The following is a 26,482-nucleotide window of genomic DNA, read 5'->3' as shown; positions in this document are numbered from 1 at the left end:
ACTCTCTTTGAAGTGTTTTACAAATATACTTACAAAAAATTGTGATACTATATGCAGTATTTTCAGCATCAAAGCATTAGGGGAGGAACAATACATTGCTTGCAGTCCTGACTGTGAGGTTACTGCTTCAGTTAAGAAGCCTTATGGACAAGACTAATACCAAATTCTAAATATGTTATTTTTCATTTTATTTGTTGGGGATCATCGTTACAATGGTGTAAATGTTTCTGATTCAATGAACATTTTTTTGCTTGAATGTAAGGTTTCCCTTGTTCACATTTTTGTTCACATTTTTTTTATTTGAAAATATATTTATGATCACGGATTCCAATGGAAAGTAAGGTTTATTTAAACATATAGGGCCAGATGTAGGTAGCCCTTTACCGATCGGAATCGGCCAAAAATACCGATTTTCGGCCGTTTCCGATCGGTAAAGGGCTATGGAGATGTAGGTCACATTTTCAGTAATTTTACCGAATCGTTATTATTACTGATTCGGTAAAATTACCGAAAATGCTATGTGGGTAGCCAATTTTCCATTGGCACATGGCTTACAGAATTGGTATTTTACCTTGGAATACAAATCCATGGTAAAATACAGATTCCTGTGTACAAGCACATCTGTGCATGTACACATGTGCCATGTGACAGACAGACGTGCCCTTAGGGCATGTCTGTGTGCCACATTGCACAAATGCCCGTTTTGGGGGTGCTAGAGGGTGTCAAAGTGACACCCCCTGCACCCTTGACAAATTCGGTATTTACTGATTCGGTAAATACCGAATTGGTATTTGGATTGAATCCTATGGGCTTCAAGGCCCATAGGATTCTATAGCAAATACCGATTCGGTATTTACCGAATCGGTAAATACCGAATGTTTAAGGAATCGGTAACTTATCCAGATGTTGGGACCTACACCCCATTAACCAATTTTGAAATACCGAATCGGTAAAATTCGGTATTTCAAAATCGGTAAATGGGATTTACCTACATCTGGCCCATAGGGCCTGCTTTAGAATTTGTTGGATGGGTTACGCAAGCACAAACATTATGGAATATCCCATCCTCATTATTACAAGTGAACTGTATCCTGTGGTCACTGCTAGAATCTAAATCAGGCCCTAAATGTCCTTAAACAGCGAAAGATATTACATTCAAAAACATATTAGAAGGGTTGACTACGAATCCAAATTAGCCATGGCAGAACTTTCAAACCGACCCCCTCTCATCTTCTTTCATTTTTTTCTTTTCTCCCCTCTCTCTCCTTGCTCACTTTCCTATCTTTTCTCTTTCTCTCCCTCTCTTGCCAAGCACTGGCTGTATTTGCTGAAGTAAATGTGGTGCCCCCTGCCTTCAAAACCAGCCTACAAATGCTCAGATTTACCAACGATAAGCCCGATAAAACGGGCAGTCTGGCCCTGGTTACTGTATAATAAGAACTGCATTTTTATCAACCTTGCATGAGAATAGACAGCAAAAAACCACAACATTGTTTTACAGTAAGATACACAAACACACGTTTGTAATACTTTATTGGGCAGGAAACAACCCCCACATGGTAATGCAGCCCCCATACAAGGGCTCTCTAACCTTTTCTGCAGTAAGAGCTACATATGTTAAATGAAAAGCTTTGCAAGCTACTAATATTATTAGAGTTGTAATAATGACCACAACAGACAAATTCATATTAGTGGCAACCACATGTAAGATTAATTTATGTCACATGGAATTTCTAAAGCACCCGCTCACCATAAGGTTTCTTGCTGCTGAGGAACAGCAAAAGTTGTATAGCCAACCCATGAGAAAAAAATCTGGATTATGGTAACTAATAGGCTTGCCTGATTACCAGAGATCACCTCCGTACATCAGGCAGAGTTACTAGCAGTAATGTAAAAAAGGCCTTGTCAATGTGGAATGCCTTTACTTGGGCAATAGGTAATAATATTTGGAATAAATCTTGTCTATGCAGCTTGATTTATCAATATCCACTTTAAACATAAAAATTCAACCATATTTATCAAAAAGTCAAAAATTTTAACTCTAATACACACTTTTAAATGTTGATATACATAGATTAAATAAGCAAAGCAATAGCTTTTAATTTAGTACATTGGGCTGCATACAGAAGAGCTACTTATGGGTAGCTGGAGAGCTACCAGTAGCTCGTGAGCTTCTCGTTGGAGAAGCATGCCCCTTACCAACATCCCCTCTCGAAACCAGCATCGGCTCTTCATAGACCCAATTCCTTAAAAAAAGACAAATCACACAAATACCATTGATAACATAAACTTTACTTAAAGCACATACTATTGACACCTTCATCTGGAAACACCTTCCTCCCTCCGCCCATCTCACCTAACACTATGACCCGTCGCATGATCTGACAGTAGTACAAATAAATAGTTCCACATACACAATTCAAAAAACATTAGCCAAAGTTACCTTTTTTTTATTATTTATAACTTTATTTCGGCCGTTTTTGGCCATAAAAGTCACATACATAAAAGTCATATACATACATAAAATCATCATTAGCATAGCAATGTAAAATCATCATTAACATAGCAATGTAAAAAAGAACAAGTGTTATATGGACATAGAATAGTTTTCACAGTTCATTCATGTTTTTAGAGGTAATTAAAGCGTTATATTTCATTTCGATTTAAAAGAAAGTTCGTTTTTTAAAAATATCACATATACAGGGATTGGTTAAATATGTACACTTTTCCAACTTAGAGACAATGTCCGTGTTTTTTCCGGATTATAAAAACAGAATGTAAAAATTTGCTTACGCTGAATACAATAAACTGGGTTGTGTTACTTTTCATGATCCTAAAAGCTGTTGAACAGGACCTAGTCCCCAGGAGGTTGCACATGGGTTTCAACCATTTCTTTCTCGGTTTTGCGTAAGCGCTACAAACAAAGAACATGTGAGCCTCATCCTCGGAACAAACAGTTGAGCACATAGGGCAACTATTTATTTTATCAGACAAAGCCCCCAATCTTTTTTGTGCCCATCTTTCAGTATTGTAATTCAGCATAAGTGTCCCATATCTAAACTTTAGGAAAAGGGTTTTTGCAATAGGTGGCTCTATCTCGTCCAGGAACTGTTCAAAATAAGATTCATCTTTAAATGATAAAAAAGCCTGGACTGCGGAACCCACATTAACTCCATCCACTAGCTTCCCACTTATGTGGTTCCAGAATGCTCGCTTAACTACCATTTTAGAAGTCGTAGACATTCTATCTGGGATCTCCCACATAGGATGTAAGTCCAAAAGTGTAAGCCATTTTTTAATGTGCACTAGCCAGTGCAGGGAGTTAAAAGAATCAAGCCTCATCAATTCTTGCAGGCCATATCTATAGTCTATCAGTTCGGGTGTAGTCCAGAGCCTAACCCAAAATAGTAATGGCCTCAATATGGTTAGGTAATCTGTTCTCCTAAAGTTTAAGTCAAGTTGGAGTGGTAAAAGTGGTGTACTACTAGGAACCCTGACAGAAGCACGCATAAATTTGTTGTCCATAACATGGAAGCTATTCTTTGCCCATGGGCCCCATATTTCTGCTCCATATAGTACAGCAGATTGTATTTTAAATTTAAAAAGTTCTAAAACAGGGGTAACACTCTTGCTTGTACTAGAATTCATTTTGTTTAAGATTGGCTTGACATTTTGGGCATAGGTTATTTTACTTTTCTCAATTTGGGGTTTCCAGCTTTGTTTGGAATCGAGCACAACACCCAAATAAGAAAAGTTATCCACAGTGTCTAGTTTTTGACAGTTTAGGGTCAAAAACCCTCTATCTGGCATACTGGGATTTAGTGACATGCATTTTGTTTTATTTGCATTTATTTCCAAGCCCTTTGTCTGACAATAGCAGCTGAATGAGTTGAGGAGTGCCTGAAGACCCTTTTTTGTTTGGGATATAAGTATAGTATCGTCTGCAAAAAGCAGCGCGGGCACCCTTACACCATTAAGCTGCGGGGAATCATTAACACAAGCATTTAAGTGGTCTGGGACATCGTTAATAAACAAGGAAAATAAAGTAGGGGCCAGAACACACCCCTGGCGAACCCCACGTTCAATGGGGATATTGCGGGTCAGCTCACCATTAGGACCCCATCTGACATTTGCAAAATTATCTGCATGTAGCTCTATTATTTGTTCTAGGAGGCATCCCGGCAACCCAAGGTCTTGTAATGTTTTCCAAAGTAATCTACGTGGAACTAAATCAAAAGCAGCCCTCAGGTCAACAAAGGCTACATACAGGTGACATTTTTTCAGCTGGACATATTTCCAAATCAAGCAGCAAAAGCGAAAAATTTGATCTGTTGTGCTTATCTTGCTACGAAAACCAGCCTGGAATTTGGAAATTATGTTTGTAGCTTCAAGCCAGTCGTTGATTCTAAACAAAAGGTGTTTAGCATACAGTTTTTGAAGTGTGTCCATCAAACTGATTGGCCTGTAGTTAGAGGGTATCATTCTATCCCCCTTTTTAAATATTAGCACAACCTCTGCTGCCCGCCAGCTGTCAGGGAAGTTGCACTTTAGAGATAGGGCATTAAACAGGCGGTTCAGATATGGGGCCCAGACTTCAACCTCATGTTTGTAGAGATCCCCCGGTATTCTGTCCGGACCAGGGGCTTTAGAATTTTTAAGATCGCTAAATGCCCTTACTGTCTCGTCCAGTGTAAAGTTAAGCGGTTCAACCGGCAACGATGACCTTGGGCTCCATTGGCTATCACTTTCATATTGTTTATAAAGGTTTGTAAAATGAGATACCCAGGTCATTTCGTCCAAGAATACGTCTTTCACAACTCTCCCAGCATGACCACCATTAGCCACTAGTCTCCAGAAGCCAACATTGTCATTATTTTTTGCGGCAGATAACATGTCGGCCCAGATCGATTCCTCCCAAAGTTTTTTTGATGTTTCCAATACACGTTTATACTCAACCCTTGCAACTTTTACTTCTTCTTTGGACTTGTTTTTGATAGCAAACAGTAGGTTTGATTTGGCAGTTCTACACTCGTGGCCGTACCATAACTTTCCATGGTTTGCCACCCTTTGATTTTGCTGCTTCTTTTTCGGCATTTTTGATAAGAGCATTTTTATTTCCGAAAAGAAGGTTTTGTGTAGCTCAATAAAATGATCAAAGTGTTCTGGTAGGAAGGGATAGTCAACTACATGTTCAAAAGTTTGTTCAAAAAGGGAGTAAACCAGTGATAAGGCTTTGCCATCTGCCAAAACACGTGGCCATCTCACCGCACGTCTATTATTACTTATGTGGACGTCCTCACATGTGGTGACTTCAATAGATTCATTTGTGGATAAGGTGATATCACTAACCATGCTCTTGTTGATGTAAAGTTCCAAAGGGTAGTGATCACTTTCCCCCCTATTTACTACTTTCAAATCTATCATAAAATGCCATAAACTAAGAGAAACAAGTACAAAGTCTAAGTTGCTATTAGCTTTGGAAAAGGTTGGTTGTTTTTGGAGGTCAGATGGAAGCCGACCATTACCTGCTCTGAGGCCGTAATCTGCAGAAAGTCTTAAAAGTTGGCTAGCCAGTGTCGAATATTTAACAAATTTGGTGGTCTCAAGCTGGGGGATGTTATAGGCTGAGTCCTCATCCTCAAACACTTCAGAAATGCCCAGAACAGGTTCAAAGTTGCAGTTTAGGTCTCCTCCTAGAATGACCGGGGTGTCTACAATTACATTTTTAAGCAAAAGTTCCAGGGCCTCGATTGTTGGTGATACTTTCGAGTGGCTGTTTGGTCTGTTATAGATATTCACAATGTACCATTCATTGCCACACGATGGGGTTACCCTTAGAGCTAAAATATCCGGGGAACCTGTATCCACGATTTCGACCTGCATGGCTAGGGTGATTTTTAGCCAAATTAATAGACCCCCTGATGGTCTTCCTCGGTCAGACTGAACTGCCTTTGTGCCAAAAGTTTTGTAGCCTACCCGATGGGGAACTTCTAAGGCCCAAGTTTCTTGTAGTAGGCAGATATCACAGGTGTCAATGTAATTTGCCCACTCAGGGTCTTTTAAGTTCTTATAAACACCCGCAATATTCCACGATAGGATAAGTAAACAGGAGTCAGTACTCTGGGTGGCAGGAGGGGGAATGGCTACGCACTGGTTGCACCTAGTGCCTACTTGCAGTAATATTGTGACTTTCTCTGCAGCCTTTGTCTTTGCCCCAACTGCAGTAGTTGGACTCCTATCCCAACCACCCTCGGCTGTATTGCAGCGTATCTTTCCAGCTCTATAAAGTGGACCCTTTTTCTGCATCCTACTCCTATTAGGCTGTTTGTCATCATTAAACTGTGTAACATTTTTTGGTTTGGGGTAACCTTTGCACAGTCTACAAAAATCATCATATAATTCATGAATGCAGTTAGGCATTGTGGTAAGTCAATCCACAGCCTCTAAACAGCTAAATCTGTTGAAGGTAGAAATACCCGACCACATGTTGTAATCACCATGTCCACCCTGATTTGGAGCACCAGACCACATATTATAATTTCCATACCTAGCCAAGTTTGGGGCATTATATGAATACTGCTTGACAGGGTTCCAATTTTGGCCATGATGGATAGGTCTTGGTGGTGGGTAAAAAAACGATAAGGGTCTGGCTTCAATAGGGGGATTCATACCATACGACTTCCAATTGCAGATTTGCTCAGCACTCTGGGGTCCCTCAAAGGATATGACAATACAATCGCCCGTGATTGATTTTGGGGTTGGCCCTACCCATGGTACCCTCCTAACCATAAGAATCTTACTTTTCAGATGGTTGGGGATAGGTTTATATTTGTTTAACCAAAAAATCACTTTATTTTTTAGCGATTGGAAGTTTTCTTCGTATTGACTGTCCAATTCTGGCACCCCTGTGAGAACAGCTACAAACGTACTAGCGTCTGGGGGCAAGTCTATATACCCACCTCTAAAATTGTTGCGAGTATGGTTGGACTGGTAGTTTGAAGTGTCGGGGACATTGGTAATAATTTTGTCAGGCATGGAATGAGTGCCTGCCGCACTAATGTAGGGATAGGTGGGAATATTAAGTTGAGGTTTATTTAGAGTTGATGTATTCTGAATGGAAAAATGAGAAGATGGGGGAATTTGTGGTAAGGGAGAATTGGAATGTATTTGGTTTTTCTGCATCGGTTTTGTGGTGATATTTACAGCTGTTGCCGTAGATGTTGAAGGAATTGGAGTTGATTGGATTTTAGTATTACTTGTTTGTGTAGTGTTGATGTTACTAACTGTCCCTACCTTTTTTTGCTGCACTTCTAATAGCTTGGTATGTGGTTCTTTTGATGTCGTCGGGACAAGAACAGAAACTTGCTGGGTGGCTCTAGGCACTTCAATACAATTAAGACTTATACTGGAGAGAGTGATAACACTTTTCTCAACTTCAAGAAGCTGGTTCTCAATTCCAGTTAACCTTATTTCTAGTGGCTTAAGTAATGTCTTAAGCGTCTCCCATACTATTTTTAAAAATTCCTCCTTTCCACCATCTAATTCTAACGTAGCACATGAAACTCTCTTTCCCTCGCTACCTAAGGAGTCAGATTTGTCTAGGGAAATGTGCTCAGCTATACTAATGTTAGCGTTGTCAGTATTTACTAAATCATGTACAGGGCTCTCGGTTGTTGCAGCAGGCATATTAGGGGTCCCACCCTTAATATTATGGCTAAGGTTGATTTTTGCTTTTTTCCTAGCAAAGGCAGTAAGATGTTTACGCTTCCTTTTGTGCTTTGATGGAACTTTGCCTGGTGATTTTGGGGAGCGCTCTGTTTCGACTAGCAACTGACTAGCAGGTTCAGGACATGTGGTTAGTATCGTCCCTGCTAATGAGTCACAGGACACCCCATCTGGAAGGATTTCGACTTTCTCTTTTGGAGGTATCAACTGAGCTGAACCTCCTGACTCGGTCCCCGCTGGCAGCTCCTGGGGATTCTGAGTGATAGAAGGAATTAGTTCTTCTGTTATCGAGTGTACCTCAGCTACGGCTATGAGCGGTTTTGGGCCAACAATCCGCTCAGGAGTTTTAGAAGTGGCAATACTGCCTAGGGAAGATTTTTTCCTAAGAGCAAGTTCAGTTGAAAGCCTCCTAGCACATTCAAGTTCGCTTGATACTCTGTGCTGAAGTTTGGTAATTTCATTGTCAATAGAGAGGCTAGTCCTAGTGATAAAGTCATCTAGGGTGCCTGTGGCTTTTTTGGGGATCTTTGTAGCCTTACTCCTAGTTTCACGTGTGGACATTTTGGCGAAAAGGGGATATAATCAATGTATTAGATAATACGAGTATGGTACTATAACTCCAGACAATAGAACCAAGGGAGGTGGCCCGGTCCGGTCTCAATCGGCCTCTAACGGCCTAGAACGGCCCTGTCTTTGCCCAGTCTTAGCCCGGGCTGCGTCCCGCGCTGCGGGAGTGGGCAGGTGTTTTGAGGCCTCAGGAGGGCGGGGGGCGGGCCAGCAGGGAGAGCGGACCGGAAGCTCTCCGACGGTCTAGCAGGGACTTCTGGGAAATGAAGTCCCTGCACGCTCGCTGCCCCGCTGCAGCCACACGCCCAAGCCGCTTACCTCCTTGCCGCCTCTGTGCTCCTTTCTCGCAGCAGCTGGTCCGCTTTCCTCCACCGACAAGCGAAGGGGCACCCGCGCAGCGGGTGCGCCGAGAAGTTGAAGAAATGGCAGAAGATGACCTGGTGAGTCGCTCTGGGCTGATGGCGCTAGCCTCCTCCGTGCAGCGCTTGACGCGGTTTTGCAATCCAAGTAAAAACAGTGTCCCACTCGCTTTTGGTTCTGGCGGGTGTTTTGAGGCCTCAGGAGGGCGGGGGGCGGGCCAGCAGGGAGAGCGGACCGGAAGCTCTCCGACGGTCTAGCAGGGACTTCTGGGAAATGAAGTCCCTGCACGCTCGCAGCCCCGCTGCAGCCACACGCCCAAGCCGCTTACCTCCTTGCCGCCTCTGTGCTCCTTTCTCGCAGCAGCTGGTCCGCTTTCCTCCACCGACAAGCGAAGGGGCACCCGCGCAGCGGGTGCGCCGAGAAGTTGAAGAAATGGCAGAAGATGACCTGGTGAGTCGCTCTGGGCTGATGGCGCTAGCCTCCTCCGTGCAGCGCTTGACGCGGTTTTGCAATCCAAGTAAGTTACCTTTTAAAAAAATTAAAAAATACTATTTTACCCAAATAGTTAATTAGGACAAATAAAACGTCATAGTAAAACTTGAGCAATAAAGCAACGTAAAAATGTGTCAAACGGTGCTTTGACAAATATTATTTCTTTATGTCAAACCACCAATTCAGTAGTCAATAAATCCATGTGACTTTAAACATCAAATTAAACTAAAATGTGAAAATCAGTGAAGAAGAAATCATTGTTTTTAAAGTTGATAAAAATCTTCCGAGATGGATTGAAAACAGTAGCTGCAAAACATATCCCTAATTGAAATGTGCTTTTCTTATTTTTATAGAGACAAAAAATGGGTGGTCAAGCATTACCATGTTCATACAAATGATGAAAACAAAGTATATTTGGCTGAAAACCACTGTTTTGATTCAATCCCTAAATTAATCAACTACCATCAGCACAACTCTGCAGGTAAGCTCCATGTTTGAGTTATGTTTTTGCTCTCTGACTCCCCTTTTCAGAGGCAATATCTCAGGTATATAACATAGACTAGGAACCATAGTTCATTTTGTGCCTATCTTTGACGGTGGTGTTTTAGTACTATAGAGGAACTCACATTTCCGAACAAAGGAAAGAAAAACACATTGAAGAGCAAAATTGCATGTGCTACTGGACAATGGATGAACACTAAGGAACTAATTATGAATATTGTGGGGTATTTATCACATATGGAAAATAATGATACTCATGAGGGAGATAGTTACAGCATGCTGAAAACATCTCTTATTTGGTGTTCTGAATTTGGAAATGATGCGTAGATCTGAAATCTATGTTTACCTTTTTTTTTTAACTTTATTTAATGCTTTTCAGAAAAGAAACACAACACAAAATATACCAAGTTGTGGTGACAATATTCCAAAACATATAAATCTGAATGAGGAGGGGATACAAAAAGCAGCACAGAAACAGTGGAGAAAATACAATGAGCATTATAAAATGTAAGTGGCATAATCGAGAGAGGGAAACAGATATCAGATAAAAATATTTATCACAGCTTGGACCACTGCTCTAAAGGGGCCCATATCTTAGAGGCCAGCACACGCCTTCTTCTACCCCTTAACGAATAGACGGAAGACCCAAGATTACACCAAGCTAACATCCTAGCTCTCCAATTAAAAAAAGTAGGAGCTTCCGAACTTAGCCTCTGCGAGGTTATACAAAGCTGTATCATTGCCATAGCTATAAACAAAAAAGCGCTAGTATATTTGATCTTCCGGAAGTTCCAGAATATTCGTACCCTATTATGACCAACACTGGAGAGATCTCCACCGGAATATCAAGGATCTTATTAATAAAGAACTCAATATCACCCAAAAGGTCCCCCAAATTTGGGCACGCATAAAACATATGGATTGCGTCTGCCGCTTGGAGTCTACACCTAGAGCAAGAGTCTCCCTTTCTCCCCCCATGTAGCAATTTTGGCCGGAGTGAGATATCAGTCAAACATAGCCATATAACTTTGCGTCTGCCGCTTGGAGTCTACACCTAGAGCCAGAGTCTCCCTTTCCGCCCCCCATGTAGCAATTTTGGCCAGAGCGAGATATAAGTCAAACATAGCCATATAACTTTGCGTCCGTAGGCTGCCAGATACTAAGACATAGCTAGCTAATTCCAGAGCCTGTCGTAAATCCACTCCTGCCATACCCAATTTCCCTGCCCACTTAATATTCTGAACATCCAGGTCATCAGAAAGGCCTGAGAAGATATGTTGGTAGATAATATCTATTTTGGCCCTTCTTTGAACCAGTTCAATTAGCATAATTCTATCATAAATGGTGGGGGTATTATGATGAAATTTATCTAAGAAGCTCCTGATTTGAAGATATTTAAAAAAGTTGCAGGTTTGCATATGGAACTTTTTCCTTAAAGAGGAGAAAGAGGCCAGCTGCCCATCAAAACCTAAGTCCCCAATATAATTCAGACCCATACTCTGCCATTTAAAAATGACATTATCTTGAAATATAGATGGCAACACACCTACAACATTAAAGGGCGTGTAAAAATTAATCTTATGCTTATGCTTAAGCTTGTGACACATTTTCTGCCAAACTGAGAACATAGCCCATATAATTTTAAACCTAGCTATTTTTTAAATACCTAGGCTCCAGCACATGCATTAGGATGCCCTTAGCAGCCTCACCCAGGGCTATCTCATATATGGGTGGCTTGGTACACAGAGGAACATCTTCCCAATCACCCAACAATGGTGACCCAAAGTGTTGTATCATGGCAGACCAGTAGTAGAATAAAAGTTTAAGGACCGCCCAACCCCCTTGATCCCTGGGAAGGCAGGTCCACTTAGCTGCTCTTCGTGCCCGGCGGTATTCTCAAAGGAACCGAAGACAAATCTTCTCTGCCCTGGCCAACGTTGTCAGGGAACTCTCCAAAGAAATAGTCCTGAACAAGTAAGGAAACTTTGGAAGGACTAACATTTTCAGAACATTGCAGCGGCCATACAGTGAGAAATGCAGATGATCTAGCCTCTCCAACTTACTAATAACAGAATCAACAACCGGGGACAGTTTAAATGCGAAATTTGAGCAACTGCAGATTAGATTTTAACACAAGATATGTTGCTTCTGTGACAACAGACAAATCAGAAATGGGCATGACATCCGACTGAAAGACCTGAGTTTTTGCGATATTTAACTTGTAGCCTGAAAGTACCCCAAATTGTGCAGCAATAGTCTCTATGGTAGGGAAAGCAGATCCTACATCATTGGTCAAGACCACAATATTGTCGGCGTAAGACAGTGTCTTACACTCTACTCCCCCTAACCCTGACAAATAGCTTTGCTCGCTTCAATTTTGCTGAGAAATGGCTCGCTATATAGGGCAAAGAGCAGGGGTAAGCAGGGGCATCCTTGTCTGGTACCCTTGCTGATGTTAAAGCACCCTGACTCTTGCCCAGAGATTCGAAATTGTAGCAACTGGAGAGATATATAATGACTAGATGGCCCGTATAGCCACAAGGTTAAAGCCCTTCCAGCACAACACAGCCCACAGGAACACCCAGGAGACCCTGTTGAACGCCTTCTTGGCGTCCAACAGGATCAAACAAAGGGGAGATCCTGTGATCTGGGCCCAGTCCAGAAGTGCAATGACTCAACGAACATGATCGGCTGTATCCCTGCCCGGGATAAACCTGTGATGGTGCAGAGAAACCTGGGGGGTGATAACCTGTGCTAGTCTAGAGGATAGAATTCTGGAATATATTTTACTGTCAGTATTTATAAGTGAAATTGGGCAATAAGAAGGATTTAGCTCAGGCTTACCTTTAAAATAAAAAAAAGGAATCTATGTTTACCAAGTTTATATCAATGGGTATAAATCAGGCATGAAGGAAAGAGTACATCTTTTGAAATCAATTTTATGTAAAGGTGTATGGATTATGGTAAAATTGGAGACAAAACAGAGTGTCCAGATTCAATATGTCATAGGGGGAGGAATCAAAAAAAGATTTCGAATAAAGTTGAAAGAATGCTTGGCCAGCAGTGTTTCAAATGAGTTTGATGGTGAAATGTGTAGAGGCTGTGTGACCTATAGGGGAAATTCGGAGAAAGGCCCTGCAGTGGGATTGATTACTAACTTACCTTCCTGCCATTCCTGCCACAGTGTCTCTGCTCCTTGCTCTGCTCTCCTTGTGGGAAAGAAAGCTAGGCTCCCCTGACTAATCACAATGCTGCAATGCAGTGTTGTGATTGGTAAGCACCTAGGCTCTCCTGACCAATGGTTTGATGCTCTACCATGGGGGCCTGGGCTTGTTCTCTGTGCAGGCTATAATGCAGCCTTCATGGAGAACGGGGAAAGTGTGCATGACTGGTTTGGGCACCCGAGAGGGCTGATCAAACAGTCATTGCACACTTAGGAGTGGGCAAACCACTCCGCTCCTGGTCCGTGAGCAGAGCAACCCCGCCCACCCGTCTGCCCACAAAGTATGAAAACACAAAATGATAATAACTAAAAGTTATCATCATTTTATATTTCTTTTCCTTTACACTGCTCATAGCAGTGGGGCGCTCTGCTCCATCATAGCGGAGGATCTGCCACTGTATTGTCGGTGATTACAAGTATGTTTTTGGTGAAGCCCAAAAGGCTAAGGCATATGTTTTTGCGTTGAGACCAGAGCACACTGGAGGAAGGTTGTTAGGCGTCTAAAGCTAAATAGGTTTAGGGAAAAATCTGTGATTTATTTGAGAAGAAGAATTGGATCCAGATCACAGCTTAATACCTGATTCCAAAATGTCACAGGTGGGTTGTTAGAATGGAGTGGTTCACAGCATCAAAGACAAATGAAACATCCAGGATCATGAGGACTCCTGTGTTGTTTTAATCAACTGTGGTTTAAGGTCGCACCAGATGTAAATTCAGAAAGCTTCAGGGTCTCTTGATAGTCTAAATCTGGTCCAGAATTAGTCAAATACATTGTAATATTTATGAAATTCCTATAGTTGCTAACGAACTGCTCATTCTAGGTCTTTGACTGGAGAAGAGACATTAGGACTTGCTCTTCTCCGTAGTTTATGTACGTATTACTATTGTTTTTTGACATATACTTTTATGTATGCTGTTTTAAATTCTGACAGGACAATCTCACTTCAAGAGGAAGAGGTTTTAAAGGCACGAAGGTAAATTGTTGGGACAAAATGTGGAGTTAAGAATCCTGCGGCTTACATGGCAGTGCAGTGGAGCCAGTGGCCCTGCTGTTACAGACAAGAGGCACTATTTAGTTCATCAGTACGAGTTGGCCACGATAAGAAGCATTATATCACATCCAATAAGAACCAGCACCGAGGTGTTAGAAATGTATTGGATGCAATAATTGTTGCCTAGCACACGTTTTTGGAAAAAAGGGAATTTAACAGGATCCTTTTAAAGAGGGCCTTAGAGTTAGGTATAAAAAATGCTCCAGTATCTAGAGGGAATGGCAAATCCTGCATTGGTGAATAGTCTGTTAGTGGAGAATTCTCTAACAGAATATATACTACATACTTTTCCTATAGCAGACAAACTCCTGCCATATTAGTATCCACTATCGGAGAAGTCTTTAAAACATATGTGTCTTTAAGTTCGCAATAAATAAATATACAGTATATATTAGTATTTAATAGTATATTCTTACATGGAAATGGTTAGACTGATTTAGATTTATTGGCAATAAAAACATCCTCTGATTGGTCAAGGACATTTTAAATCCACTGTTCGGTGGAATATCATTCACTGTAGAATGTGTGGATGGTATTATCACTGCTGCTTCATTCTTATGGTGGAGATTATTCCATTAGCAATGTTTTCACAGGCTAATTCTTGAATTGAGGAAACTTGGTAAGGCTTTTTTACACCAATCTTTAAATCTGACCCAGCACTTCTAAGATAAAATGTATGTTTGATAACTTTTTCTAATAACAGGTGTGTTATTTACAGGGATCATTACAAGACTTCGACATCATGTATCTGCAAAAGCAAACACTGTCCCATCCAGTGCTGCCTTAGGAAAAGGTATACAAGCTTTTAGTTTTTATAACATTGTTGGTCTCTCTCAATGCCATATACAATCTCGTGCATGTTTTTTTGTTTAATAGATATTCAAACTTGGAATTAGAGAGCAACAGTTAGTGCAATAAACTCATCTTCAACATTAGAATGAGGAATATTTCATGATCTCCTATAGCTGTTTATTGGTTTAGACTAGTCTCTGCTTACTCTCTGTCCATTTGTGTCAATTACACCCTTTCCACTGTTAGCCCACACACAAGAACTCCTATACAGAGACATATGGTTGCTGAGAGATCTTAGTAATCTTTATTCCTTCTGACATTAATGTTCTGAGTAGGACGCACACGCCATCTAATATTAGCCTTTTATATTAAGTAAGTATATTGATTGGTTTAAAATAAGTACATGGGCCCTATTCACAAAGGTAAATCTGCATGTGTAAAATGTACTACAATTAAATGTACTCATACACCTTTGAGTAACTTTACCAATGTTGCTTATTCACCTTTTACAAGTGTAAAGTTAACTACAAGTGCAGGCTTACATGACCCCAGCGCCTGACATTGGGGGTAAAAGCAGTAAAAACATCACAAGCAGTGACTTGTAAGAGCATTTAAAGTTCTGCACACATGGCAGAGACCTCCACAATTGAGTTAGAGATTTTCGTATAATAAAGCATAGGGGAAATTAGAAGTTTATTAAAAGCTACTTTTAAAAACATTGAAAACTTATTTTTATGACAAATATTAATGTTAACTATTTGCTTAAGTCTCTAAAACTTGGGGATCTGCCTTGCAGAGAGGTGGTGTAAGGCCCGCCCCCTTTTTACACCACTCTGCCATGCAGCTCTGTGGCGCTTACTGGAGGTGGCGGTGGGCTAGTTGGCCCCCAGGGACCCTCAGGACTCAAGGGGACTTGATCCCCCAATTTACAATGCACCAGGGGTGCGTTTGCACAGCGGTGCAGGGAGGGGCGTGGTCTGTGACAAATGTGCAAATGCACCCTCTGGTGCATTTTAAGATGGGGAATTAAGTCCACTTGTATCCTGAGGGTCCCTGGGGGCCAACTAGCCCACCAGGTACGTCCAGTAAGCGCCACAGAGTTGCTTTGCAGAGCGGTGTAAAAAGGTCCATGGCCTCGGAACACCTCTCTGCATCACAGCACTGTGGCGCTTACTGTTGGTATATGGTGGGCTAGTTGGCCCCCAGGGACCCTCAGGATTCAAGGGGGATCAATCCCCCAAATTCAAACTCACCATAGGGTGCATTTGTACAGTTGTGAAGGGAAGGGGTGGGGCCTGATGTGGCATGTGTGTACTTATGCAATAACTCCACCAAAACCCAAGCACTTATAAATTCACCATGCACTCTCCTTGCAGCACTCTAATCATCCAGTCACTACCCATGCACTCATGCAATGACCTATGCACTAACACATGCACTGCTACAATACCCTGAGCAGTACCCATGCTGTCCACCCATTGCCCTGTCACTACCCATGCACTCCTCCAATCACCCAGCAAGCACCATGTACTTTTCTAATCAATCCGCCAAAACCCAGGCACTTATAAATTCACCATGCACTCGTCTTGCAGTACTCTCATCTTCCAGTCAGTTCCCATTTACTCACGGAGTGACCCAGGCGCCAACACATGCTCTGCTGGAATCCCCTGTGCACTACCAAAGCAGACCTCTAACCACCTACACAATACTGATTCACTCTTCCAATTAGCCAGGTTGTATCCATGCACTCCAGAAATCCCTCGGTCACTACCCATGCACTCCTCCAATCACCCATCCAGCATCCTGTACCGATCCAATCATTTTGCCGAAACACAAGCAGTTATAAAAATCACCATGCACTGTCCTAGCAGCACTCTAATTCATCTAGTCACTACCCATGTACTCATGCAATGACCCAGGCACTAATTCATGGCAAATACAGAGGAGGGCATGCTAATTACAGGGGTAGCCCAACGTATAGTGTTCTCTAGTGTATTTAGGTGTTTACTCTGTATTATAAGTGTCTTTTAGCATAGCACTATCCCCGGTCCTGGTGAATCAGATTCATTTACCACCAGTACCCATCACTAAAAAGTTGGGGGCACAGGAGGACTTTCTGCTCCTCTGTTGGTGTTTTCTTTCTGTACATCTCTTGCTTCTTCCTGCACTTTTCTTTGTCTTTCTGGACTTCTGTTGCCTCTTTCTGCATTTGTATTGCTTCTTGCTGCGCTTTTCTTCCTCTTTCTTCACATGTCCTAACTTTGAAGGCATAGTTAGAAATTAGCATTAAAAAAACATTGAAATTCACCGAAAAATACATAGGTTTCAGGCACGTTATAGTTAGAAATTAGCATTTAAAAAACCATTGCAATTCACTGAAAAAACATAGGTTTCAGGCATGTTATAGTTAGAAATTAGCATTTACAAAGCCTTAGAAGTTCACAGAAAAAAACATAGATTTCAGGCACATTATAGTTAGAAATTAGCATTTACAAAACCTTAGAAATTCACTGAAAGAAACCATAGGTTTCAGGGGCGTTATAGTTAGTTGGACATTTCACTCGTACAAAAGCATAGAAATTCCCCTGTTATAGTTAGTTCAGCTAACTATAACTCGTGCACCCGCAATGCATTGCTGATGAAGTCACATTTTACATCATTCATGACATGGTCAGTGACATCACTGATGACATTACTGATGGCATCTCAAATTGCATCACTGATGACATCATTGATGATGACTTCCAGTGACTGTGTGGTTCTCTAAAGTTTAAATATGTCTGATATAAATGCCAAGGTGTATTGGAGAATGAGTGGGTGTATAAGTGTCTGGATGGAGGATTTAGTATAGGTGCCAGGGTTTCTGAAAAATGGCTCTTATTCTCTGATGTTGAGTATTGTACCCTGTAATGAATCAGAAATTCTGATCTTGATGAGTAGGTGGATTCTTTGTCTTTTCTGAGAATATCAACTGTTCTCTGGATTTCATATTTGCTTTGTTTTTGGCCCCTTCCAAGATAGATTAATCATAGCCTTGTGATTCAAATCTGTCACTCAGTTTTGTTTGAGCTTTATAGAGCTGATCTGGGCTACTGCAATGTTTTCTCATACAAAGGGAATGCTATTCTTTATCTGGCTAGGATAGAAACTGCGTGCATGCAGCAATGTGTTTTCTGCCATACACACACAGTATGGTTTGTGTGTAACTTCCCATTTTCAACATATACTGTTAGGTCTAAACACTGTACCTACTTTTCACTGAGATAAGATGTAAAATTTAAATTTGGTTTATTTCTGTTAAGTCTGTTTATAAAGTTCCCTGCTGTTGACTTATTGCCAGGCTATATAATAAAATGATCATTAATATAGAGTGCACAAATATATATATATATAGGCTTTGGAAAAAGACCTTGTGGTCGAAACATGCCATTTGAACTAATACATCCAAACTTTATGACCACGATCCTGGAGTGTGAGTCTTCTTTGTAGTCTGTTGTTTGAATACAGCTTCTGCCTTTTTTGTTTCCTTTTCCTGTGTTTTTTCTTTCTTTGTCACCCTGGCAGCTGCAATCTGCTGTGGCCCTGCCCCCTCCAGAGACCGGTCCCGCTGCCCGCCTTTCCTGCCTCCCAACTGTCCAGCCCCCACAGCACTATTTATTGGCAGCTGCAGCGCAGTTAAAGTGCAGTCCATTGGCCGAAGGCGCCCAAAAGCAAGCACGTCTGCGCCCATTCATGCCTGGACTACGCCCAGCTCCAGGGCCTGTGGTTATCAGACTGTCCACCGCTACAACGCCAGCACCCTCCTTGCCCTAAACTCAGGACACCACAACACCTGTCACCTCAAGTCAAGAAAGGAGACCCAAGGACCCTACTCTTGCTGGAATTGCAGCCTCACCTTTACCCACTTCAACATGCCAGCTCCTCTCGCCATCCAGCTGACCAACAGCGTACCAGACTAGCTCAACTGCATCCTCCCCAACACGCGCCCCCGCTAGAAACACACTACATAAATCTGTGACCTCCTTTACGCCACCACTCTCGACATCACCTTCTTCACAGAAACCTGGAGCAACCCTTGTACTAGACCAGACATTGCCACTGCCATCCCAACAGTTACAAAATCACCCACAAGGACCGCCCCAACCAAACAGGAGGAGGCATTGCCATTGTCCACAAGAGCACGCTCTGACTGACCACTAACTTGAACGACCCAACGACAACCATGGAACACCTCCACTTCCAGATCCTGACCAACCCCAGCACCACTCTCCGTGGCACCCTCATCTACAGGCACCCCCCGGGCCCCATCTGCCCTTCACCAACGCCATCACCATAGACCTCATAACACCCCTGGCTCTCAAACCAATGTTACATTCTACTCAGAGACCTCAACTTCCACCTGGACAACCCAAGTGACCAGAACACTGCTTCCCTACCGAAGAACCACCGCCAATATCAGACTCAATCAGCTGGTCACCACACTGTCCCACACAGCCTGACACATGCTCTACCCCGTCTTCTCCACCAGTGGGAAAATCACCTAGAGCCACGCCACCAAACTCCTCAGGAATGGCCACCACTGAGCGCACTCCCCTTCGCAATTTCCACCATTCACCACTGTCCTCATTGCCCCCTTCGTAGCTTGAAGAATGCCCCAAAGTACTTCTCGTTGACTTCCTCAATATGACCACACACACAGCACCAACAGACACCAACACCTCAGCACGCAACCTTCACCAATGGATCTCCAACTGCACTAACATTAAAATCAGGAAACCCATGCAACCTTCAAAATCCCTATCAATGTACACCACCTCCTCCTCAAAACCACAAAGAAAATGGCCCTCCAAGACAGAATCAATTCCAACGCACACAACAGCAAAGAACTATTTGCCATCATTAAGGAGTTCACCAGGCCCAACAGCGTGACCACAGATGGCCCACCCTCCCAAGATCTCTTCAAAAAATTTGGCACCTTTTTCCACCACAAGATCAGGAAGATGTACAACAACTTTGACACCCAAGAACCTGACTCAATGCCTGTCACCACTGCATGAAGTTGCGCTGCAAGCCAACATATCGTGCTAAACTGGACTCCTCTCACCACAGATGACACACTCAAGACCATGAAGAGCATCCACTTCAGAGCCTGATCAGATTCTTGCCCGTATCACATCTTCCATAGAGCAGCTTCCTCCATCGTCCTTGAGTTTTGCCGCACCATCAACTTCTCCATCGAACCGGCCACTTTCCCCAATGACTAGAAACACGCAGAGATCAAGCCCCAATCAATCCTCTGAAGCAACCAAGGCACGGAGACCATACTCCTCGCAGGCACAACAACATTCGCTCCCTCCTCGACTGGGGTGAAACCACAGCCCTCATCCTACTTGATCGCTTGGCTGTCTTTGACACTGTTTCCGTGGCATTCTAATCATGAGAGTCCACGACGCTGGCATTCAAGACAAGGCACTGGACTGGATCCACTCTTTCCTTACTGGCTGAACACAGTGAGTCAGACTACTCTGGTTCCTCTCAGAATCTACATAGATCAGCTGCAGAGTGCTCGGGGACTCCTCCCTGAGCCTTACCCTCTTCAACATCTACATGGTCCCTCGCGGCCAATGTCAGAAACCACATACTCAACATTGTCTCCTAAATTGACAACACCCAGCTGATCCTCTACCTAACCAATGAACCACATCCACCAGAATCAACTTTCACAGCGGGATGAAGACCGCTAAATCAATGCTGTATCCTCATCCTGAGGTAAGGTGCAGCAGCCAGGGCGGCTGACTCTGGAGCACAGGGCTCCCGGTTTGATCCCCCGTCCCAGAGGAAGATCAGATCAGCATCAAGTGACTCTGGGCAATATATCACTGGGGGCCACTGGGGAGATTCCCCCTTGACACCCTTACGGGTGATTAGTTTGCGCTTTACAAATACTGGGAATTTGTACTGCTTCCACACGCTCGGGCTGCTTCAAAGACATTCAGATGGATCCCCACAGAATCCAGAAAGACGGTCACTCACTCATCACCAGCAGAAATGACTACAGCAATGCACTCTATGTCGGTGTCACCCAGAAACATCACAGGGCACTACAGTACGTCCAAAATGCTGCAGCCAGACTGGTACTCAACATCCCCGGCCACAGCCTCATACCAAAACATCATTGACAAATCCACTGGCTCCCAATCAACAAGAAACTCACCTTTAAGCTACTCACACATGCCTACAAAGCTATCCATGATGCAGGGCCAGCATATCCGAACCATCCCCTCTCATTCCATGTACCTTCTAGACATCTTCCCTCCACCCAATTTGCCCATGGCCACCGTCCCAAGGATTCACAAAACCAGAATCAGATGAAGATCCTTCTCCTACCTCACCACCAAATCCTGGAACACCCAGCCCCTATACCCCAGGAAATCCCAGTCGCTGACCCAAATCAGGAAGGACATCAAGACCTGGCTCTTCGACTGGATGTCCATGCCCAGGCAGATCAGCAGCCCATCCCCCTCAGCACCTTTAGACCCTCACAGGTAAGTAGCTGCACAACACAAGCTCCTGATTGATTAGTAACATATTTGTACATATAGTCTAAACAGCCAATAACGGCAGTGCTATCATGATCCAGGATTGATCCAAAAACAAAGGGGGAATTCGATGGCAACTGAATAAGGCTGAACATTACAGAAAGATAAATTGTGACCCCACTAGAGAAATGCAAGAGGAAATCCAGTACATCTTAACAGATGGAAAGGAAGAAGACTGGTTAATGAAAAACATACTAGCATATATGGACAATCAGAATACAAGAACACAAGTGATGTTTACACTTCCTAAACTTTACAATGATACATCAAACCCTCCAGGAAGTCCAATAATATAAGGAATCATCCTAATTCTGGACGTTTTGGCCAAGTAATAGTATTCACAGAATTTTTAAAACCCTTCATTTAAGAGGTTCATTTTGTTTGTGAGAGATACCATGGACATCATAAATCAGGTTGAAAATCTGCAGTACAGTGACCAAGAAAAGATCTTGGTAATAATGATGGATGTTCGAGCATTTATTGGCAAACATTATATAGGAAGTAGCTCTGGAGCTACTCAAATGGGTTTTGGAGACAAGAAAAAGATCCCATCCTGTCTCAGAATTTTTTTTCAGAACTTGCCGAATCTGGACTCATTAAGATTTTTTTCAAATTCAATCAGGAATTCTATATTCAGATTCAAAGGAGTGATGTGCAGTCCTTTTTGCCCCTCAGCTAGCCTTATTTGTTTATTGCAAAATAAGAGTAAATATTGGTCTACACATACAACCCTTTCAAATAAATAAATAATTTCCCTGTGAAAAGATATGCTTGACATGCTGATGATTTTCAAAGGAAGTACTGAATGTCATATTGCATTTCACAATTGGAGAAATACGAGATCTCCATATAGCAAATTCTTTACCAATCAGACTTGTATGGAAATTAATTGCTGATTAAACACGAGGATGCCATGGTTTATACAACACTGGGCAATAAATGGACATATAAAAACACTTTTTTATTTTCCACCAAAGGATCTTGATATATAATCTTCTTAACGGTCACTTTTTACAAATAGGAACAACTGTAAGAAAAATTAAGATAATTTTACAAAAGCCCAAACATTGTTAGAACACTACAAAATCAAAATTAACTGCAAAAACTATTCAAGGGTTTTCTCAGGAAGGTGAGGTACACAATTTGGGAGTTATAACCCTCGCCAAGAAGAAATATAAACAGTGATCAGCAGACATGAGGTACCACATTTAACAATAACACTAATTAAATTAAAGGCATCCTCTGCAAAATGTAGCACATATTGAGTGGTCTGGCCTCTTCATTTAAAGAACCTATATTTGCCTTGAAAAGGAACAATAAAAAGGTGATCGGTGGAATCTCATCCATTAACATTCCATCAAAAAGTAGTACGCTTACTCAAAGGGTAAATTACTAAAAAGTGTATCAGGCCCAATGTAGCTTGAATTACCCAAGTAACAAATATGAAAAAAGTGAAACATATAATATAATATATTTGGAAACTCTAAGTCCTTCTCAACTATCGTGTTAAAACAAACATTTTAAACCATGAATAACTTGCCACTAGGGGGGCGTGGCCAAGTACGCGATGTGAGAAGACGTGCCCGGGCTGAGCTCCGAGCGAAGCTCCCCTACCACGGGCCATTTCTCCTCCATTTCCGACACCACCGGGCCCAAACTCGAACCGAGTGCACCCGGGGACCCGATCCACCACCACAGAAATTTCCAGGCGGATCGGAGTACCAGCTCTTCCGACCGACGACAGCTGCGGCAGCTACCCGCCCAGAGCTCACTTCCGGCCGGCGGCCCCTTCTACCTGAGACCGGGGATCTGATCCAGCGAGGTAGGCCGCGACACGTGTGGACTCTACAGCACGAACGAGTGGGGGAAAGAGGTCGCGCAACGACAACGGGTGCCCCCCAGCGCCCCATCTACGCAGGGGCCCTAGACACGAGTGGAAGGCATAGCACCCCGGCTCGCAATGAGCTGTGAATCCACACACCCTGCCAACGGACACTGAGGGCGCCCTGCCAAACCCGGGGAACACCAGGAGGAGATCGTGCTCGATCATTTAAGGGCCCGCACAGACAGCGTTACCCCTGACTCCCGGCAGACAACAACGGGAGCTGACCCGCTCGGTCCCTTGGGCCCCCACACTAGCCCACCACCCTGCGACGGGCCCAGCAAGGGGGAAGAGGCAGCGCCACAACACCCGATCCCCCAACGTACTCCCTGCTCAAGGATCCCAGTAGCTGCAAACAAGCACGCCATACTGGCCCGCGGCGCACTGTGCCACTGACCCGCCTTACCTGCCGGCACTGGGGACATCCCGCCAAACTTGACGGACACCGGTAGACGATCGGGCTCAATTGTTTGGAGACCCACACTGACAGCATCGCCCCTGGGTCTGAACGAACGACAACGGAGGCTGTGTGGCCCTATCCCCTGGACACCTGTCCCTGCCCACCGTACGGATATAGACACTGGTCAACACCAGACCCGTCCAACACCGGGGAGCCCGGCCCGCACAACACGCAAACTGCAGGCACGCTGGGGCGGCCCATCTGACAGCCAGCCTTACATCAGGAGGGTCGACCAGGCCCAAGCGGGCAAGGAACCAGAGCGACCCCGCGCTCTCCGCCTCGGCTAACCCTGTGCTGAACTTCACAGTACCCCGCACGACGCCTGACGGCATCTAGGGTCACCCGGCAGGGCGCGCCTTCCCAGGCCCACAGGACAGGCGCAAACGGAGGGGCCAAACAGCACGACCCGGAGGACCGCCACATAGCACAGCAGAGAGGTGATTTGCACTAAAGACACTCTCAGTGCCAACCAGTACACTTGGGGATCCTCATACCAGACAAAAAGCGGCCATCTCGTCCTCCCCGGACGGTACCATAGTAGAGAATCCCGGAATCCTACGGTGCTACGGTTCACCCCTCTCCCCCCACGCGGACCATACACCGCCCGACACGGGCGGAGCGGAGTGCCTGACCAGGAAACCAGCGCACACAGGCCCCAACAGTGTTCATCGCAAGAGCCCGCCCAATCGGCTGCCTGGCTGTGACGATCACCCACATGTCAGGGGGGACTAGAGCAAAGACCGCCACCGGTGGGTCACTGAGCAAAGGAAAAATGGTGAAAAACACAGAGACTGACCAAACCGCCTCCAAGCTGGACACTATGCTGGCGGCCATGGAACGCCTGGAAGAGTCCATGCAGCTAACCCGTACATCACTGGAGAACAGGATCGATAAGGTAGCTGTGGACCTGACGCTCCTCCGAGCAGACCACAAGAAATTGTCCGACCGCACCACGACCCTGGAACAAACGATGGCGGAGACCACACCCAAGCTGACGCAGACAGATAAGCACGTCCGTGACCTGCTCAACCGGGTGGAGTTCCTCGAGGATAGAGCGGAGGATGCGGAAGGATGGGCCAGAAGAAACAATGTACGCATAGTAGGTCTGCCGGAACGATGGGAACGGAGGGAGATGGCGGAACATATGGAGGCCTGGCTCAGGGAGCTACTGCTGGAAGGCACACTGTCACCGCACTTTGTGGTGGAAAGAGCGCACAGAGTACCATCCCGTCCACCCCCGGAGGGCTCCAACCCGAGACCAATGTTCATGCGGGTGTTGAATTACCGTGACCGGGACGCCATTCTCCGCAAAACGCGGAAACTATCGGACATACAGGTGGACAACGCCAAAGTGATGTTCTTCCCTGACTACACCATTCAAGTTCAACGCCGGCGTCAATCGTTCCTAGAGGTGAAACAACGGCTCAGGCGCCTGGCCCTCAAGTACTCCTTGCTGTTCCCAGCACGCCTCAGAGTGGTGGCACAGGACAAAACCCACTTCTTTGATACCCCAGAGGCGGCGGCGGCCTGGCTGGATTCGGGAGTGGATGCGAACTACAAGCCCGCACCGAAGGAGCAACGCTGAAATCGAGGTACCCGCAGGCGGAGACAACGACACGCCTCGAGAGCTGGGTCGCCGACCACAGATGCAGAAATCAGCCCCACTCCGGAGCAAATACAGAATGAACAACAAGAGGCCATCTGAATAGCGGCTGAGATCAGCGGGTCACAATCACCTATCCTGATCTCCAACGCAAGCCCAAGATCACACGGGAGCGAAGACGACGACTTCATGTACGGACTGCCAGATGATTCGAATGCAGAGGGCCTACCGGATGTCACACCCCAAACGTCGGATCAGATAGTATAAGCCACCTTCCTCAGCCTAGCCCTGACTGGGCCAATGCGACTGGCATCATGGAGCAGTTTGATCACTACCGGGGCCGACCCGATTGGAGATCCACACCGACACATCTGGGGACCCCGGCAGCTGTGTCCAGCCCCATCTCCGAGACTTGAGCTCTACTCCCGAATCCCCCCCACCTACCGAGTCGTCACGGAACCACCGTGGCGCCGGGCGAAGACCTGGAGCAGTTCCGCTGGAGCAACACCGGGAACATAAGTTTGGCGGGGTGGACGGACCCCTAGAGGTGAGTGTTCTCCCCCGAGGGAATAGCAGATGGGATCCCCCCCTTGGGGCGGACTATCCAAGACCAGTGTCATTGGGAACTCTGTCCGGTCTGCGGACAATGCCACCGGCTTCTGGTGCCCTTAAACCCTCTGCCCGTGGAGGGGAGCCGCCACGGCTCTCTTGGCGTATCGAACTAACTTGTTTCACTCAAGTACTGAACTTAGTCATCCCCCCATTCAACTCACGGACTGTTTGAGCTTGGTAGAGCATTTGGGCGGCGACTTGTTCTGTTGCTGCCCTTTTGGTATTATGTTTCTGTTAAAGTTCTTCCTTTTGAGACTAGTGTGGACACTGAAGTGTTACAACGTGCATCCCTGGGTCTGTGGGAGAGAACGGGGGAAAAACATGGTCATTGTTTGCTGCTGCTGTGCGTGGGTGGGGCGGGCTGGGAGTCGGGGGGAGGGGGGAGAGGGACGGGTGCTTGGGCGCAATGAACACTGTGATGGCTACGGTTAAATTTTGTACCTGGAATGTCAGGGGCATGCATACACCCTCACGCAGATACCAAGTGTACTCATATCTTAAGAGACATCAGGTCCAGGTCCAGATTGCACTGCTACAAGAGACACACCTGGTCGCCACTGAAGTAGCCACTCTCCGCCGTAGGTGGAGGGGGCAGATATTCGCCACGACCTTTT

General features: G+C 44.6%; 1 protein-coding gene across 1 annotated transcript in view; it reads left to right on the top strand.

Moving 5' to 3' along the window:
• LOC147697232 (cytoplasmic tyrosine-protein kinase BMX-like) overlaps window positions 1–26,482 on the top strand; it is a 619,305-nt gene that overhangs the window by 304,076 nt on the left and 288,747 nt on the right. The window contains exons 13-14 of the mRNA XM_086936120.1: window positions 9,498–9,625; window positions 14,639–14,713. Coding sequence (XP_086792246.1) covers window positions 9,498–9,625; window positions 14,639–14,713 — 203 coding nt within the window. The remainder of the gene's footprint in view (window positions 1–9,497; window positions 9,626–14,638; window positions 14,714–26,482) is intronic.

Source organism: Lissotriton vulgaris, chromosome 8, assembly GCF_964263255.1.
Source record: "Lissotriton vulgaris chromosome 8, aLisVul1.2, whole genome shotgun sequence".
Classification (NCBI taxonomy): domain Eukaryota; kingdom Metazoa; phylum Chordata; class Amphibia; order Caudata; family Salamandridae; genus Lissotriton; species Lissotriton vulgaris.
The sequence above is the reverse complement of the archived record's forward strand: the minus strand, read 5'-3'. Positions and strand labels throughout refer to the sequence as shown.